The sequence below is a fragment of the Cetorhinus maximus genome, chromosome 17 (assembly GCF_964194155.1).
Source record: "Cetorhinus maximus chromosome 17, sCetMax3.hap1.1, whole genome shotgun sequence".
Classification (NCBI taxonomy): Eukaryota; Metazoa; Chordata; class Chondrichthyes; order Lamniformes; family Cetorhinidae; genus Cetorhinus; species Cetorhinus maximus.
In genome coordinates this window covers 18,517,913-18,538,127 of record NC_135895.1, presented here as the reverse complement: position 1 = coordinate 18,538,127, position 20,215 = coordinate 18,517,913, and the positions used below count along the sequence as shown (strand labels likewise).

The window sequence follows — 20,215 nt, the reverse complement described above, 5'->3', positions numbered from 1 at the left end:
TATTTTTTATCTATGTAGATTCTATTTCTGTCATGCTGATAGCTGCATCCTTCTTATCTACTGGCATAATGTTATCCTGAATAAGTGCATCTACTCCACCTCCCTGTTTTCCCCTCCCTCTTTTCTAAATATGTTATGCCTACGATGTTTAATTCCCAGTCCTGATTTTTCTGTAGCCGCATCTCTGTTGTAAACCTTGCTATCTGGCTACTCCCAACATATGATTGCCTCCAAATTCTGTGTTTTATTACAGGCATTGTGTGCAATGCTCTACATGAATCAAAAGGCTCTAAAATGTCAACAAAACAAGCTATGTATGAGGGGGGTTGGGGGTGCAAGTTGGCTAAATTGGATTGGAAAACTAGATTAAACGATATGATGGTAGATAAGCAATGGCAATCTAAAATTTTAAAGAATTAATTCATAATTTACAACAAATAAATATTCTTTTAGGGAATAAAAACCCCATGTGAAAAGTGGTCCAACTATTGCTAGCAATAGAAGTTAAAGATAGTATTAGATTAAAGGAAGAGGATTATAATTTGCCAGTAAGGCAATAGGCCTGAGGAGTGGGAGGATTTTAGACTTCATCAAAGTGGGGGCAAAGAAATTGATTGAGAAAATAGAATGAGAATAAACAAGCAAGAGACATAGAAACAGATTGTAATAGTTCCTGTAGGTTTGTAAAAAGGAAAAGATATTAGTGAAATAATTATGGGTCCCTTAGAGGCAGAGATGGAAAAAAATGCAAAGGGAAATAAGGAAATGGCAGATTTTAAATGAATAATTTGTACCAATCTTCTTGGTAGAAGGCACTAAAAATGTTCTGGATATAGGGAACCAAGAGCCTATGAGAATGAGGAACTTGAAGAAAATAGTACCAGTAACAAAATAGTATTAAAGAAACTAGTGGGACCAAAAGCCTACAAATCCCCTGGACCTAATGGCCCACATGTTAGCTTTTTAAGAGATGGCTACAAAGATAGTGGATGCATGATTTTCATCTTCCAGAATTTCCAAGATTCTAGAATGGTCCACGTGGATTGGAACGTAGCAAATGAAACCCCACTATTCAAGAAAGGAAGGACTGAGAAAACCAGAAGCTGTAGGCCAATTAGCCTGACATCACTAGTGAGTAGGAACTTGCTAAAATGTATTATTAGAGACATGATAACAGGGCATTTTGAAAATCATTAAAATAGTTGGGCAGAGCCAAACTGAATTATGAAAGGGAAAATAGCGTTTGACAAATCTATTATTTTTTGAAGTTATAACTAGCAGGTAGATGAAGAGAAATCAGTGGATGTTGTGTATTTGAATTTCCAAAAAGCACTCTAAGATGTCACATAACATTACACAATTAGACCCCGTTGGATTGGGCAAGTCAGTGGTAGATGGAACATAATGTGGAGTTAGCCATTTTAGTCGGGAAAACAGCAAAGCAGAATATTTTTTTAAATGGTGAGAGATGTTGGTATTCAAAGGGACCTGTGTGGCCTTGTATGTGAATCCAGAAGATGAACATGCAGGTAACAGCAAGCAATTAGGAAAGCAAATGGTACATTTGCCTTTTACAGAGGATTGGAGTAGAAGAGTAAAGAAATCTTACTGCAATTATACAGACATTAGTGAGACCATACCTGGAGTTATGTGTACAGTTTTGATTTCCTTATCTAAGGAAGGAGATATTTGCCTTCGAGGGAGTGCAGTAGGTTTACTCGACTGATTCTTGTGTTGAAGAGAATTTACTTTTTGAGGAGAGATTGAGTAGAATAGGCCTATGTTCTCCTGTTGAGAAGAATGAGACGTGATCTTACTGAGTGATGCCATGAGACTTCATGTGGTCTGGAGTCAATGTTAAGGACTCCCAGGGCAAATTCCTCCCAATTGTATACCACTGTGCTGCCACCTGTGCTAGGTCTGTCCTGCTAGTGCAACAGGACATACCCAGGGATGGTGATGGTGGTGTCTGGGAAATTATCTGAAGGTACGATTCCATGAGTATGGCTGTGTCAGGCTGTTGCTTGACTAGTCTGTGAGACAGCTCTCCTATTTTTGGCACAAGCCCTCAGATGTTAGTGAGGAGGACTTTACAGAGTCGAAAGCGCCGAGTTTGCCATTGCCATTTACGATGCCTTGGTCGATGCTGGGTTTCATTCCTTATTGACTTGTTTTTAGTGGTTTGATACAACTGAGTGGCTTGCGAGGCCATTTCAGAGGGCATTTAAGAGTCAACCACATTGCTTTTAGTCTGGAGTCACATGTAGGCCAGACTAGGTGGCAGATTTCCTTCCCTAATTAGTGGGTTTTATGATAATCAACAATGGTTTTATGGTCATCATTAGACTCTTAGTTCCAGATTTACTGAATTCAAATTCCACCATCTGCTGTGGTGGGAATAGAACCCGGGTCCCCTAAGCATTACCTTGGGTCTCTGGATTACTAGTCCAGTGACAGTACCACTACGCCATCCCCCCTCCCCGCTTTCCTTCTCGCGGTATTGTACCTGGTCTATAACAAACTATCTCCTCTTCCAAAACCTCCCATTTCATTTACTGTTTTACCTGATAACACTTGCCCTTTGCAAACTCTAAACCTAATGATATTGTGGTCACTGTTTCCCAAATGTTCTCCTGCTGAAACGTGCTCCACTTCATTCCTCAGAGCTAGATCCATCGCTGCTTCAACAACAATAGTAAAACATCCCAAGGCACTTCACAGAAAAAAAATGACACCAAGGCACATAAAGCAATATTAGGACAGATGATCAAAAGCTTAGTCAAAGAAGTAGATTTTGAGGAGTGCCTTAAAGAAGGTGGAGAGGGTTAGAGAGGGAATTCCAGAGCTCTGGGCCTTGGCAGCTGAAGATATGGCAGCCAGTGGTGGAATGATTAAAATAGTGGACGTGCAAGAGGTCAGAATTAGAGGAGCACAGATATCTCAGGGTATTATAGGGCTGGAGGATATTACAGAGACAAGGAAGGACAAGGTTATGGAACATTTTCATAACAAGGATGAGAGTTTTAAAACTGAACATTGCTTTGGAGTCAATGAAGGTCAGTAAACACAGGGGTGATGGGTGAATGGATCTTGGTGCAATTTTGGGTACAGGCAGCAGAGTTTTGGATGACCTTAAATTTAGGGAGGGTAGGGTATGAGAGGTTGGACAGGAGTGTGGCAGAATGGCCAAGTCTAGAGGTAACAAAGGCATGGATGAGGGATTTGACAAAACAACAGCTGAGGTTTCAGCCTCAGACAGTTGCCAGGGAGAGGGATGAAATTAGTGGTTTGGGAACTGAGTTTGTGGGGAGACCAAAGATAACAGCATCAGTATTCTTCATTATTTATTTAAACTGGAAAAATTCTAGCCAAAAATGTTCATTGGAAAATTCAGTGATGCAAGTGGGGTGCTGTCCTGTCATTCATTGAAGGAATGTTGTAAGAACTAAAGGTAACTTTATTCAGTGGCCCACTATGTTTGACTAGATGTGGGAGTATTTGACGTAGTATTCTGTACCTAATGTTTTATTAGAAGGACAGAATTATTTCTATATGCTTTCAATCATTAAGGAGCGATTAGATATTACAAGCTTGAGTTTTTAAAGAAAGGAAGACTGGGAGGAGACCTTAGAAGCCAATTTTGAGATCCTAGGTAAGAATGGGTTACAAGAAAGGGACGGTGTTTTGAGTCTTGATTTCAGCATAACAAGGATGCTAGAAGAGTAAATAATGCATAAGATTATGTATTTGAAGTTTAAGATATGCAAGAGGAGGTGCAGTTACCATTGTAGTATTGGTAAAATCTACATAAAGGATGTGACCAAGAAATGGAGGAGGAGAGAACTCGAAGGCTAAAGATGAGAGTACGGTAGTCATTTGGGTAAATTTTCTTCTGTAGCTGTGCCAACAGTGCAGAAAGTGCTAAGGGAGACAGATCATGTATGGGAGAGGTCTTCAAGTCTGGACTTGAGTTTTTTATTAAGAGATTTTAGAGTTGTTGAGGAAACAAGAGTGTTCAATACAAATACAGAAACTAAACTTCTTAAGGGTTAAATCTTGTCTGTTGGAGATATGCAGAAGTTCCAGAGGAGACAGTGAAACTAAGAGTCTGAACAGATGAAGGACGAAGGAATCATCAAAAAAGTTATAGCTCTTGGCTGTATTTGAGAGATAAAAAGAAAATAAGAATTTCATTGTCGCAATAAGAACATGGGAGAGTAGGTCAGTATTTTGAGATTCAAACTGTCATGTTATAAGGGTGTGAAACCAGAAGGGAACTATTTAGTGGAATTATGAGCAAGGTGTAGACAAGATGATGAGTGAAGAAAGTGGAGAAAACAGCATTGGGGAAACCCCTAAATTGATTTTAATAATGTCATCAGATGAGCCATCAACTATCATACAAATATGAGAGGAAACCGGATTATTTTAGAAAAGAAAGACCTGAATTTTTGACATTATATATATTAAATTAAAAAGACATGCATTTACAAGTCCATATTAGCCTGAATTTATGAAAAAGAAATGATTTGATCAGCGCTGATACTTACATGGTTTCTTTCCTTTTATATCCATGACAAGTCCATGTATCTCCAAATCTTGCAAAATTTTCTAAACATTAGCAGCATTTTATATTTATATAGCTCTAACATAGTAAATCACCCCAGTAACGTTATCAGACAAAATTTGACAACAAGCCGCAGAAGGCGAAATTAAAGCAAGCGACCAAAAGTTTGGCAGTAGGTAGGTTTTAAGGAGTGTGTTAAAGGACAGAAGTGAGATAGAAAGTATGAAAGGTTTAGGGAGAGAATTATGTTCTTGGCAGCTAAAGGAGTCACCATTAATGGAGAGGTTAAAATCAGGGATGCACAAGAGGCCAGAATTGGAAGAGGATGTATATTTGAATTTCAGGGCTGGAAGAGATCAGAGATTGGGAGGGGTGAGGTCATGGTGGGTTTCGAAAGTGAGGGTAAAAATTTTAAAATTGTGATCTTGGACCAGCAGCCAGTGTAGGTCAGCGGACACAGTGGTGATGATTGAACAGGACTTGGTATGTGTTAGGACACGGGCAGAAGAGTTTAGGTTGGCGCCAAGTTTATAGATGGGTAGAATGTGGGAGGCCTGGCAGGACTGCATTGGAATAGTCAAGTCTAAAGATGACAAAGGCGGGAATGAGTCTTTCAGCAGCAGATGAGCTGAGACAGGTGGAGTTGAGAGTGCGGAGCTGGAAATAGTCGGTCTGGGTGAAAGCACAGATATGTACTCTGGGTCAAATATGATGCCAACTTACGAACAGTCTGCTTCAACCTTGATCAGCTGCCAGAAAGAGAGGGATGTAGCTAGTGGCTAGGAAATTTTGCTAGGGACTGAAGGCAATGGCTTTGGGGTCTCCAGTATGTAACTCTTTTGTTACAAACCAAATGAACTAAGTAAACAAAATCAAGGACAAAGTAAAAGGCAGTTGGAGGAAATTGTGTCTCACGCTGACAATTTAGAGACAGTGGTGTGCTGGAGAGAGTTGGTGGTGAGGGTGGAGCTGGGTGTCAGTGTATATGTATAAACGGATGTGCAATGTTGAGTCCAGATTTTTTAATCAAGTTTGTGAATTATTAAAATCTTAAGATGAACTTGACATTTAAATTTAGGTTCTTATCAAATTGTAAGTTAAAGAACTACAGATCATCAAAAATGTACCCAGATCACCGAGAATCTGTTATCACAATCATGCCAACTCAAAAATCAAGAAAGAAAGTTTTCTGGAAATTCTAGGATACTTGCAACATGTAGCTTTCATCCTGCATCCTGAATATAAACACATTACTTTAGCAGAACCTTTTGGTAGGAGAAAATGCTATTGCAATGCTAATTGGTAAATCAGGAAATGTTAATTAGTTTAATATTTTCTTCACTGTTTAAAAAAAAAGTGCTTCCAACAGATGTTTATTAAAGGTGAAGAGCTATTGCTGAGTTACATGCAGAAATGTATTGTTTATATATGCAAATGTAGTCTTTTAGGAGCAAATTTATTATTTACATTTAATAAGGGTAATATTTATTTTGAATGGAACAATAAAAAACACATTTCAAAGTTTCTAGCAAAAAATCTTGCTTTTTTTTCTGTAAATCCTTTCAGTAGAAGTATGCAACACTCCTGCAGTTCCACCACTCCAGTATCATACCCATAACTGCTTAACCTTGACTTACCGAGAGCAACAGCACAAGCGGTATGTTAGTTTTGATATATCATTGATTCAACTGTCAGTCACTGCCCATTATCCCCAGTGATGGAGCTTCACTGTGGACATGTTAGACAGAGCTCTCTGCTGCACTCTTTGCTCCATATGAATAGGTCCATCTACACAACTGGAATTGGTAGCAGGCTTGAAGACAATTGCTATATGGACCATACAGGTTGGGCATTGATGGTAGGAAAGTTGTCATGCAGGAAAACCAGAAAAGAGAAACTAAAAAAAAAGGTTTTTGCTCTAATACAACTAATTTCATTATGAAATATATGGCTAAATCAAAATTCATTTTAATGCCAAGTTACCAAGCAAAAAGAAGTGCTAGGCAAAAGGAGCTTTTATTTTTAGAAGCGTATCTAACAGCATTAAATCCTTAGGACATTTATCAGAATATTCTACTTCCCAATGAGCCTTAACCTCACTAAATTTGAGCCTATTTTTTTTCATCCTCATCCTGAAATAGCAGATTAGAGAAAGACCTGACTTATTTTGCAGCATTAGAAATCAGATGAGAAACTTAATTGTTGATGTAATAAAAAAACGCCATGTGTGACAACACTTTTGGTTTAAGGAAAATGTAATGTTAATTTCAAGGAAGGACTGTTGAAAACTTCTGATGTACAAGACTAGCTCAACTACTACAAGTTTCATTTTACTGTCATTAGCAGAAGGTAAAATATGCGACAGATGTGAGAGACTGATAATCATCTTGAAGAAGGAAAAAGGTCATTAAGAGGGCAAACAAAGCCACGTTTTCACATACTACCCCGTATCAGTCATTATGAAAAACTAAATCTGAACCTTGACTTGTCAGCTACGGAATGTGTCTGAATGAATTGTGCAGCCAAGAAATCTATAGTTGTATAATTTTTCATTTTGATGCTATATCCAACATATCTGCCAAATATTTATTTTTCTAATGCCAGAAATCAAATGTTTTAGACAATTAATTTAATTCAATGAACTATTGTGGGGAGTTGTATTATAATAATTGCACTGAGTCATTAGTTATGCTTAAAGCTATGAGTAATCTAGTATTCCATACAGATTTTAAAACACATTAGCCATTAAGTGGAAGATCAATTTTATGTATAAGAAACTGCTGTACAGTAAGTTTAAATGTATGAGAAACACTGAATAGACTAAAGCACTTTATATTTAAATCTGCTTGTGCTCTTAACCTCCAGTTATTTGCAAGCAGCCATTGAAGGTTTTTTTATTGCATGTAGAAAACTCTGGTGCAGTACATGAGTGGAGGATGTATCAGGGTTATCAGGCACAACATTATTTCCATGCACCACCTGCCCCACTACAGAGTCTGCAGATCATGCATTGGACTTATCAGCCATTTCAGAGCCCGAACTGGAGTGGAAGCAAATTATTCTCGATCCCAAGGGACTGCCTAAGAAGAGAAGATTTGGAAGCATGCAATGATTGTGTTGGTCAATTTAAGCAAGTCATCACCCTTTTATTTTAACATAATTTTAACATAAAATAAGCAAACTAGCCTAAATACAGAGGCCCTTGTTTGTTGGGAGTCTGCTAGAATGGTCATAAACTTGGCAAGTTTCCAGATACTCCAGGTACCAATGTTCCCTTTAATTATTTTATGAGTGCATAGTTTAGTGGGAACATTACCAGGTACCAGCCTTAAGCCACAGTTTCATGGATTATTTTTGGAAGTGGAGCTTGTGCCAATTCCACAAAGCCATTGATGTAGGGCAGAGGTGTTCCCATTCCCCAACCCTCTGTCAGGACCAGTGCAGCATTGGCACAGACATCACTGTGTGATCTCACTGGACACACCTAGATAAAACCAGTGTAAATGGGGCCCATCTGAAACTCCCGACTGAGTTCAGGGCCTGACCTGGCCACCAAAGGTGAAGAAACTAAAACCATTTTTTTTTTTAAAAGTAGCTTCTTGATACAGGAGCAGTTGGAGCCATGGTCAGCAGCTTTTCCTAGAAACTACCCCTCCTCCTGCCTCTTCCCCAAAGAGCTGCTGTTATGTTCCTTTCTGATGTTCAGGGGTAGATTTCCATGGTGCACCCAATCTCAACAACCCAGGATCATATACTTAGTGATCTTCAAGAATTTTGATCAATACTGAAAGAAGCGTTGCCTGCCATGCACTCAAATAATTATTGTTCTAACAGCTTCATATACCTTCAGGCTTCCTTTTCGTTACTTGATTTTCTAAAGGCAGTTGTGATTCCGTTATTAGATGCACTTACTGTTATACAGCAGAAGTGGTTGGATAGTGTCTTGTGAAGCTCCTGTGACCCATAGATAAAGTGGATCTTATTGAAAGTTTGTTTAGCATCTATGCATGCATTCAAACCCAATTTGAAAGGTTCAGGATTAGCTAAGAGCTCGATCATCCACTATAAAACGGGCAGTTTCTCTTCCATTCTAACCTTGCTAATCATTGGACTTTGCTCTAATAATTAAGGCATATTAACAGTCACTGTTATTGCATGGTAAATGTGACAGCAACTTCTGACATCTGCATATGCATAGTTAAGTGCAGAAATCCAATTTGTTATGCAATAAAAACGGCTGAAAATATTGGGGCTAGTACATTCATGTTTAAATGCTGAGAAACCTCTTTGGCCCTAGATCTCATTCACTCAAGAAAAAGTTACTTTTCCTGTATATTTTTTATACCTATCTCCTTTTTACTTTCTTTGAATTGCTGGCAATGTGAGCATTGCTGGCAAGGCCAACTTTTGTTGCCCATTCTTAATTGCCCTTGAGATGATGGTGAGCCACCTTCTTGAACTGCTGCAGTCCAAGTGGTGTAGGCACACCCACAGTGCTGTTAGGAAGACATTTTTAGGTTTTTGACCTAGTGATGATGAAGTAACGGCGATATCGTTCCAAGTCAGGTACTAAGTGACTTGGAGGGGAACTTACAGGTAGTAGTGTTCCCATTACTCCCATCTTTATTTTGTTTTCTCTATATGATTTTACCATGCATTAAATATTCCAGATAATCCTATTTAATACTTTCTGGTTTAGACACTTCATGGCTCAGTGAGGATTCTTAAATCTGGTTGAAGAGTCTCTCTGCTTCTTACCTTACTTATCCACACCATAGTTCCCCTTTATTGGGCACCACGCCAGAAAAGATGTAGGATGAGTGGAAGTGTCTAATCAGAAGTCTGTCAAATCTTTGTGGGCAACTGTCAGTGAGGCCAGTGGTGAGCACTGTTCCCTTGCTGGTGACTGCAAAATCCATGCCAAGTATTTTCAATTAATAGTGCAAACACTTTACTGTTAGATGTTACAGTTAAATAATCAGTTGGCATATTAGTATGCTATAGTTAAAACTGACACTTTTGCCAGTGTTTGGTCTCTCTCTCCGGCTGTTGAATTTTGAATAGTTGACTATAGCTGTGATGTAGAAGCATCTGCACTGTTTCCCAGCAATGTTTTCTCTGTGATTCTTGATTAAATACTTTCATCGAGGACCATATATATTAGAGTAAAAGTGAGACCTTTTAGGCCAAAGGTTATGGGGGTGACTTTTACACGTGTAATGTGCTTGAGGGGTTTACATCTATGCTTGCTTTGGGCCTGAGTGAAATCCAAAAAAGACCATTGCCATGGAATAAAGTAAAAACCAACAGCACTAAAAGAATTCATATTCATTATCATTCATAATCTGATCATTTTAATAGTTTGAATAAATAAAAGCATAATTTAAATCTAGAAATATTTTATGCATTTACTTACCGGTATTCATTTTAATTTGTTACAATTTTGTTTACAATGAAATCGAACCATTAATATTTCCAGGATTATACTTGGGTTCTGAAATTTTTCTGTTTTGATCCCTTGACTTCTACATGAGATATATGAAAATTTACAGTTATTTAGGCCAAAAATCATGGGATTAACTTTTACATGCAGGCATACAGTAATACAATCTAACTCCAAACATGCCACTGACATTTTAAAAGTCGCCTTTCCTTTTGTTTGCAAAATTTATAGCTATTCAAGCTCACTATTTTTAATTCCAGTGTGTGAGATGAGAAAACGATGGAAATTATTTTTTTTTTTGTAGTTTCTGGGCCTGAAATTCCCTAGGATGTCTGGGGTTAGAGGAGGGCAGATGAAAACGCTCACTTGCCCGTTGATGCCGTCCTTGACCCAATCCGATATCGCAAGATCAGGCCAATTTGCATATTTTGGTCACGTTGTTTCTGGTGCAACTGGTACACTTTGTCAGCTATGGGAGGTGAGGGATGCAATTTGCTGTGTCCTGTTATGCTTTAGAACTCGGTAGATAAATTGCAGTGTTTACTTGTTCCGGCTTGATGTATACATTCTACTTGATGCATTTGGGCAAAATAATTTAAATTCTATCCCAGAAATGTTAAGATTGTGGTAAGTAGAAGCTCATCTTCCTGACCATTTTATTGATAGAGCAGGAAGCAAAATAATAGAGCACCACATGAAATTGAACAGCCAACTTTGCTGTATTTAATAATACTTCACAAGTTGAGTGGGGTGGGTATGTAACGTAGACATCAATTGCTTTGATAGACTTATAGTTAAATCAACACATTCTTCCCTTATCATGCCCTTTTAAATCTCTCCAAGTGGCTTCTGTAGTTGTTGGTGTCAGTCAGCAGTGTCCCAATCTTGCTTCCTTTCTCTCTTCATACTTGGATAAATTGAGCAGAAAGAAATCTCCTGTGCTCAGAACCCACTTCCTCACCTCTTCATTTATTTATTCCTGCTGCTCATTGTCCACAAGAGGGCAGAAAATTCTGTTCTGTACCACAATAAATTTGAAGTATTTTGTAAATAGGCTAAAATGTAAAGGAACTGGGGAGGAGATGAGATTTTTTTAAATGAGTTTTTGTGTTCTATTGAAAGGGAGATGGAAGCAGATTCAATAGTAATTTTCTAAAGGGAATTGGATGTGTGCTTGAAAAGGCAAAATTTGCGAAGTTAAGAGGAAAGAACAGATTAGGTAGCATTTTTCAAATACCAGGCCCAGGCGCGATGGGCTGAATGACCGCCTCCTGTGCTGTAAGTTGCTGTGCTTCTTTGCCCTCAAAACCAGTTGAAAATTAGAAGCAGCCGTCAACCTCCCAAAATACTTTGTTTTTGAATACCTATTGGAAAGTGTTCTTAAACTTCTCTATGGAAAACTACAACAAATACTGCATTTTCAAACTGAATTCTTTGCTGAAAGTTTTCATAAAATACATATTTGCTGTCTGCAAATTTAAACCTTAAGAACTTGCATGTTTCCTGATCTGAATGGTTCACTGAGGTGAGTTCTCCAAAGAAAATAAGAAAAAGGCTCAGGAGTATGGCCCCTCAAGCCTGCTCTGCCTTTCATTACGATCATGGCTGATCTGCCTCAACTCCACTTTCCTGCCCACTCCCCATTTCCCTTGATTTCCTAAAAAACCAAAAGTCTGTCTAACCCAGCTTTGAATAAACTCATCAATGAAGCATCTACAACCCTCTGGAATAAAGAATCCCAAAGGTTCACAACCCCTGAGTGAAGAAATTACTTCTCATCTCAGTCCTAAATGATTATCCTCTTGTCCTGATGCTGTGTCCCCATGTTCCCCCAACCAGAGGAACCAACTCCTCTACTCCATCAAGCCCCTTCAGAATCTTCTATGTTCCAAATAGATCATCTCTCATTCTTCTAAACTCCAGCGAGTATAGGCCTAATTTGCTCAGCTTCTCATCATAGGACAACCCTCTCATCTTTGCTATACCACCTCCATGGCAAACGTATCTTTCCTTAGATATGAAGATCAAAACTGCACACTGTACTCCAGGTGTGATGTCAGCAAAGCCCTATACAATTGTAGCAAGTTCTTGTACTCCACTCCCCTTGCAATAAAGGTCAACGTGCCATTTCCTAATTGCTTGCTGTATCTACATGCTAACTATCTGTGACCATATGTCTTGTGATAATTTGTTGTATAGGTGACTAACCTAGTCCACAAGGGAGGTGCTAATTACAAGGAAACCGCCTGTATATTTATGTCAGAATATTGCCTTCTGCATAACTTTTAGGCTACTATGGTGCTTTTCTTAATTGATATAAGATGTTGAAGCCTCATGGGTAGATTAATTTGAAAGTGCAGAAGATTGCTACCGGCTTCAGACATTTCAAACATGGTAAGTAGACTTATTTTTGCTTAGAACCTCGTGATTTTAGATGTTCATGAAACATTGTTCTTTGGCATAGCCTGTAAAGGGTACACCTATAAACATTATGCCACAAGAAGACTAAATGTGACTTTGTATGGTAATCTAGTGTTAAACTTCTGAGAGTCAGTTAGTGAAGGAGGAGTCTAGAAGTCGATCTTTACTCAGTTTTAGATTTATTCACAAAGTGAGACATTATAAATCTATAGATCCTAACTACAACCGTTGTCAATAAGCATCTCTTTGTAACTCTTTTGAGTCAAAACAATTAACTAAATTAACAATAACAAGGGAGAAATTAAGCTCAGCCCCTAATTCAGGTCAGCTGTAAAACCAAGGACAAAGTTTAAAGGAAACTTACAAACATTAAACCAAAATGTGATTAAAGGGGTCAACAAAACACCCCAGTCCCCGCGGTGCCCACCGGGCACGGAAGGCCTCGATGGTGCCGGTAGACACCGCGTGCTCCCTTTCCAGGGACATCCGGCCGCGAACGTAGCCGCGGAAGAGGGACAAACAATCGGGCAGGACTCCCCCGTCGATCGCCCGCTGCCTGGACCTGTTGATGGCCAACTTGGCCAGGCCCAGGAGCAGGTTCACGAGGAGGTCCTCCTCCTTCCCGACCCCCTTCCGCACCGGGTGTCCGTAGATCAGGAGCGTGGGACTGAAGTGCAAACAAAAGCATCTCTTTGTATATGCACAAGTCATAATCCAATCAGTGCCCCCAACCTGTAGACACTTGACCTTAATTTATACAGCTAACAGATTTCCTTCTTTCTTTTTTGAACAAAACTTAACATAATATTCACAAGCAATATTTCAATACAAAAAACTCATTTTCCATATTTTCTATAAAGCATTACATTACAAGATGCCCCTCTTCTAGAATCCCCAATAATCTTTTGGTACAAGCACTCCTTTTCGTGAAACAATCAGATAATTGATGGCTTACATCAACACATTTGGTCTCAGATTTCCTTTTTGTCTCATTTGTTTCACACTAACCAATACATAATCTTTTTTCTCATTTACACATTTTGTTGCATGAACGCTATCCCACAATGAAGGCTTATCTATGCAACGTTCAATGGGTAAACAGTTTTCAGTACACCGTTTATATAGAATTTCCCTGGAAATATTTAACAAATAGAATCCCATATCCACCACTTCCAAAAGAGCCAATGTTTCGCATTAAATTATTTTAACAACTCTATTTTCTTAGCTTCCCAGGCTAAAGGGCAACATTTCCCATCCTCACCCATCAGAAATATTATGAAACCTGCTGCACTTGAATACTCATCAGAAAGGCCGGCATGAGAAGCATCACTAAAAGTAACTAATTTCATATTCTTTGGGTCAGTCAGGGACGGAAACTTAGTATGCATTTCTTCATATTTAAATTTTTTAAATGTTTTATTTATCCTTAAAACATCCTCAACTGTAGGTTGCTTCATCATAGTGCTTAGTTCCAATACATCAAAGCTAGCATCCGGTCCTATCTGAATACAAACTAATTCAACTGACCAGTGAAGCCTCACAACGGATCTGTTTCTTCTTCAGATGTGACATCATCTTTCTGTGATGACCTCGCATGATTAACTAGTATAGTGGTTACACTGTAAATAGGAAAGCTGATTTAAAGTTACCTCAGGTCTACTCTGCTTAATGCCTAAACCAATATATTTAAAAGTCCCTGAAGCCTGACTTCAATGCTAAATTCCATTTTAATTTTAACACATTTTTCAAATTCCAGAGTACTACTCCGTAAGAAATCTGCAACATGTATCATGACGATGTGTGAAAGTTTCCCTTTTTGATACCAGTAAACATTGCAGGATCTGCTTTTAGTTGAGTGCAGCCTACTTTCATCAAAACGGATCTCACCAAAAAATACCACACCCTCAAGACATCATTCAGACCATAAATGCATTTGTTTAATTTCCGTAGTTTCAGCATCGCTTGCCTCTTTAGGCAGTTTCAGATACACTTTTCTCTCTGAAGCTGCAGTAATGCAGCTTTTATGTCAATTGATCTACGTTCTCACGAATGTGGCCAAAAGAGTTAAAAAGACTTTCAGGATTACTCTTCTTAGTATGGAACACTCTAACATCTGTATCGACTAGTCGCTCTTCAAAGCCCTGAACAATTAACCTCACTTTACCCTTAAGTCCCATCTGCAAGATCCTTTTCCATATATGGTATTTCTGAATAAACTTCTTCCTACAATACAATTCCTTTTGTTTTGCCTCTCCTGTTAGTTTACCCTCTAGTTTATTGGCAGCCATCAAAACTTCACATCATCAGGACTTGCTTCTGCTTCTCGTCCAATCTTGAGTCTGTTTTGTAGCCGCCTTTTCATTGCATAATCTGTTCAAGCTGTTGCCTCTTCTTGCATTTCAGTGTCCTTTGGGACTACGACTGGAAGATCTCTGTCACGCAAGAGTCAGTCTCCGACCCACTGTGAGAACCCACATTGCTCTTAATAATTTGTCATTCTTTTACTGCATTCTGTCAACTCATGGACCTCACTTCTTGGCCATCATCTTGAACTTTTAACCAATATTTAAACTTGCTAGTAGCTTTTCCTGCAAGTTCCACAATAGTCACATTCCTCCATTCGTTGGACTCTTCCGGGACATGTGTCACTTGAGTATACTTTAGACAATTGGTCATTAGATGTGACAGCCCTGTCCTGTGCATCATGATCACTCAGCCTACCACACCCATCCCCTGGTCCTTTGTATTCTGCTTCTCAGGACTGTCATCACAAAGCACTTGAGAACGAAGGGTACAGGGTGCCTCAGCGCCACTGTAATTCCGATTAACCATGAGAAATGAACCTTAAAAGTTTAATTACAATGTTGGATAACCAGTGCTTTACCATCACACCCTATTACCTGACCAGGACCTTTCCATTTCTTCTGGCCCCCTCATTTGTAATACACCATACCCCCAGAATGAAAGTCTATCTTGGATGGTGTTATATGGTGCTTTAGGGTGCACCAGATTTTCTCCAAGACCCTAGCTTTATGAAAGTCTTTCTCCTTGCATTTTAAGGATTCAAATGTGCAGAAAAAAATTGAACTAATTTTAGTCCCCTCTTGGGGATGGTAGCCTGTTGCCCAGGATAGAAGGTAATTTGGGATTCCTTCAGAGACTAATTTTTATTCGTTCAAGGGATGTGGGCTTTGCTGGCTAGGCTGGCATTTATTGCCCTTCCCTTCAGAAGGTGGTGGTGAGCTGCCTTCTTGGACCGCTGCATTCCATATGGTGCAGGTACACCCACAGTGCTGTTAGGGAGGGAGTTCCAGAATTTTGACCCAGCGACAGTGAAGGAATGGCAATATATTTCCAAGTCAGGATGGTGAGTGGCTTGGAGGGGAACTTCCAGGTGATGCTGTTCCCATGTATCTGCTGCCCCTGTCCTTTCAAGATGTTAGTGGTTGTGGGGTTGGAAGGTGCTGTCTAAAGAGCCTTGGTGAGTGCATCTTGTAGATGGTACACACTGCTGCCACTGAGCGTTGGTGGTGGAGGGAATGAATGTTTGTGGATGGGGTGCCAATCAAGTGGGCCGCTTTGTCCTGGATGGTGTCAAGCTTCTTGAGTGTTGGAGTTACACTCATCCAGGCAAGTCGAGAGTATTTCATCACACTCCTGACTTGTGCCTTGTAGGCAGTGGACAGGCTTTGGGGAGTCAGGTGGTGAGTTACTTGCCGCAGGATTCCTAAACTCTGATCTGCTCTTGTGGCTACATATTTATATGGCTAGTCCAGTTCAGTTTCTGGTCAGTGGTAACCCCCAGGATGTTGATAGTGGGGGATTCAGTAATGATAATGCATTGAATGTCAAGGGGCGATGGTTAGACTCTCTTTTGTTGGAGATGGTTATTGCCTGGCATTTGTGTGGCGCAAATGTTACTTGCTACTTGTCAGCCCAAGCTTGGATATTGTCCAGATCTTGCTGCATTTGGATAAGGACTGCTTTGGTATCCTAGGAGTCGTGAATGGTGCTGAACATTGTGCGATCATCAGCGAACATCCCCATTTCTGACATTATGATGGAAGGAAGGTCATTTATGAAGCAGCTTAAGATGGTTGGGCCAAAGACACTACCCTGAGAAACCCCTGCAGTGATGCCCTGGAACTGAGATGATTAACTTCCAACAAACACAGCCATCTTCCTTTGCACTAGGTATGACTCCAACCAGCGGAGAGTTTTCCCCCAGTTCCCACTGACTGCAGTTTTGCTAGAGCTCCTTGATGCTACATGGTCAAATGCTGTCTTGATGTCAAGGGCAGTAACTCTCACTTTTGGACTGACAATCAGCGTCTGGAAGACCAAGTTATGAGTCAGGGCATAGAGACTCCACCTTCCATCAATTAACAATGACAACCTCACCTGGAGGTCAGTGACAGCTTCACATATCTCGGGTCAAAAATTACCAGTAACTTGTCCCTTGATGCCAAAATCAGCACCAGGATTGCCAAGGTCGCAGTTGTCATGTCAAAGTTGAGGTCTTGTGTGGACCAACAACAAACTAACTGAAAATACAAAGCTCCATGTCTATCAGGTTTGTGTTCTCAGCACCCTCCTTTACAGTAGCAAAGCATAGACAACTTATGCAAGCCAAGAGGAGCGGCTCAACAGGTTCCACCTCTGCTTCCTCAGACGAAAATTAGGCATCGCCTGACAGGACAGAGTGCTGAGTAAGGAAGTACAACAAAATGCAGGGATCCCCAGCAAGTTTGATCTCTTGACTCAGCAGCGACTCCAATGATTGGGTCACGTGCACCGAATGGATGACGGATGCATCCCGAAAGGCAAGTTCTATGGCGAGCTTGCTATCAGCATGAGAACAACAGGTCACCCAAGCCTGCGATACAAGGATGACTGTAAGCAAGATCTCAAGTTGACCAGGATCGGTGTTGATGTGTGGGAAGTCCTTACTGCTGATGTGTGTGGCCTGGAGTGAGGCAGACAGGGAGGGCATGGAAAAAGAAGAGGACAAAAGAAATAACCAAATGGCCGAAGAGAGAGCCCACTGGAAGGAAATGGAAATTACATCAGTCAACCGTGGGCCAATGCCACTCATCTGTGCCAGTTACAGAAGGGACCGCCTCTCTTGAATTGGCCTCTACGGCCACAATAGACGATGTCCAATCCAGAAGTGATATGTACCCCGGGTACAGTCCATCGTCTCCAGTGACGGATAGCTGTCGAGCTACATCAGAGGACATCGCCTCATCCAATTGTAAGCCTTCCTTTGATATGTGACTTTAATGAGATATTTACCATGGGTCTTGGCATGATTCAAAGAGATCATAACGAATAGTTACCAACGCTGCCTGTGGCATTTAGACGCCCATCCTTAACTCAAAGAGCTCTTGGGTCAACTTAACCTGTCTAAACTCAGTCCCTCTTTCCTGACAATACAAAATGGGTCTAAAGGTGTGGGACAAAGACAGAAATATTTTCATTTTGCACTTTATAGACATGGCAACCGGATAGGACAAAAGAGTGATTGTAGATTAAGTAATAGAGAAATGGATAGGGACCCGACTTGGGACACCTGCTAAGTTTCTGACTGATAATGATGGGGAATTTGCTAATGGCAAGTTTAAAGACATGTGAAAACATGAACATTGTGGTCATGAATATCGCTTTTGGAAGTCCTTTCAGCAATGGACTCTGTGAAAGCAATCATGTGGTGATAGATGAAATGATGCTTAAAATCTTAGCAAGTAAACCAAACTGCATGTTCAATGAAGAGTGCAGGAAGACATGCCAGGAGCAGCACAGGCATACCTAAAATTGAGGTATGCCAGGAGCAGCACCAGGCATACCTAAAATTGAGGTGTCAACCTGGTGAAGCTTCAACACAGTACTATTTGCATGCCAAACAGCAGAAGCAGTGTGCAATAGACAGAGCTAAATAATCCCACAACCAACAGATCAGATCTAAGCTCTTACAGCCCAGCCAAATCTAGTCATGAATGGTGGGTTTATTCAACAAGTAACAGGAGCAGGAGGCTCCACAAAATTTCCCACCCTCAATGATAGGGAAGCCCATCACATCAGCGCGAAAGATGAGGCTGAAGCATTTACAACCAACTTTAAGCAGAAGTGCCTAGTGGATGATCCATCTTGGCTTCCTCCTGAGATTCCCAGCATCACAGATGCCAGTCTTCAGTCAATTCGATTCATTCCATGTCAGGAATGTAGTGCTGCCGGAGCGCCACTCTGGCACCTCCTTGGCCAGTCCAGGAATCCACCACCCTGCATGATTCAAAGAGATCATAACGAATAGTTACCAATGCTGCCTGTGGCATTTAGACGCCCATCCTTAACTCAAAGAGCTCTTGGGTCAACTTAACCTGTCTAAACTCAGTCCCTCTTTCCTGACAACAATACAAAATGTTGCTAAGGAAGTGAAATCACTTACGAAACATGCATTGATATAAACTTCTGGAGGTCAGCTGTGAATTTTAAAACTTACATGAGGGTAGTACCAGGGGAGAGGGAGGACAGTGAAAAATGTGATGTGGTGAAACCTCTATTGAACGAAGGCAAGATGGAGTGATTGGCGTTGTTCACTGCACTTCTCCTGTAACTGCCGAAGTGAGAAAATCATGTCAACCATCAATCTGCCAGTTCTGAAGCTGTACTGAGACTCCAGTAGATGTACGATGGCAGGATCTGCAAACTGGTCAGAACAACACAAGCAAAGCCTTTTCCCCACAATACCTGACAAGAAGATGCCTCAGTAATTTTTGCAAATACCTCATTAAAGTCATGTGCCAATGGAAGGCTTGCAATAGGATGTGGCAGTGCCTTCCGATATGTTTTACATATCACGTTCTGCATTAATCTCTTCGATGAGCCTTGTATACTCATTATTAACCACATCTGCATCCTTTAGCAGGATTTTAAATCTTTGACAAGAGCAAATTGTGCAGCTTTAAAACAATTTGCATTTTTCTCTCTGATTCTTAATCACCTGATGCCATTCATACTTTTCTAATATTCTGATTAGAAACATCAGGCTCTGTTAAGGAGATACAGTAATGTTCTGCTTTGGAAAATCAGTGAATCTGAAGTTTACTCAAAACAATTGCTTTATAGTGCTCCGTGTCCAGCTTTATTTGTGCCTATTTCATGGAAGGCTCACTTAACAGCAAAGATATTTTACTAGAGACTGCGTCAGTTCTAATCAAGTGGCTTACTCCAGCTATTTTGCTTGGAATCACCATTTTTTTAGTGACCTCAATGTGTTGTCTTCACTGAACCTAATACAAGAAGAACTTCCATAATCCTTGATCATACGGCAACCCTCACTACTGAGTGAATCTAGATAACATTTTGGCCAATCTGTTCCACACACCCTATTGAGGTGCAACCAATATCTAACACCACACAGTGAAATGAATCTGCAACTACTCCACTCATCACCTGACTAAAGCTTCCTGTGACTAGTACAATTCCTTCAGACTAATCACTATCATTTTTAGCCTCTGGATTCTCTGAGTTATTGGTCACTTAAAGAACCCTACTGTTCTGCTTTGAGCTGTTCATCACATAATGATATTTTGAGTCGTACCAAAAGCAACTGTTAACTGTTTCCTGGGGTTCATTTGCCTACTGTTGCTGCAGCCTCCTCTCAACTAGGGCAGACATCGACTCAACCTCACCTCCAGTGTGCCAGCAGAGCCTTTGACTATCTGAGGGAAAGAATGATGACAAATACCTCAAACCCGTACCAAGCTCATGGTCTACAGGGCTGC

At 40.3% G+C, this 20,215-nt stretch overlaps 1 protein-coding gene across 1 annotated transcript in view; it reads left to right on the top strand.

The window, feature by feature from the left end:
- Positions 1 to 14,202, top strand: part of evi5b (ecotropic viral integration site 5b) — a 186,473-nt gene extending 172,271 nt beyond the window's left edge. Inside the window, exons 19-20 of the mRNA XM_078561899.1 lie at positions 10,315 to 10,488; positions 14,188 to 14,202. Coding sequence (XP_078418025.1) covers positions 10,315 to 10,488; positions 14,188 to 14,202 — 189 coding nt within the window. The remainder of the gene's footprint in view (positions 1 to 10,314; positions 10,489 to 14,187) is intronic.
- The last annotated feature ends 6,013 nt before the right edge of the window (positions 14,203 to 20,215 follow it).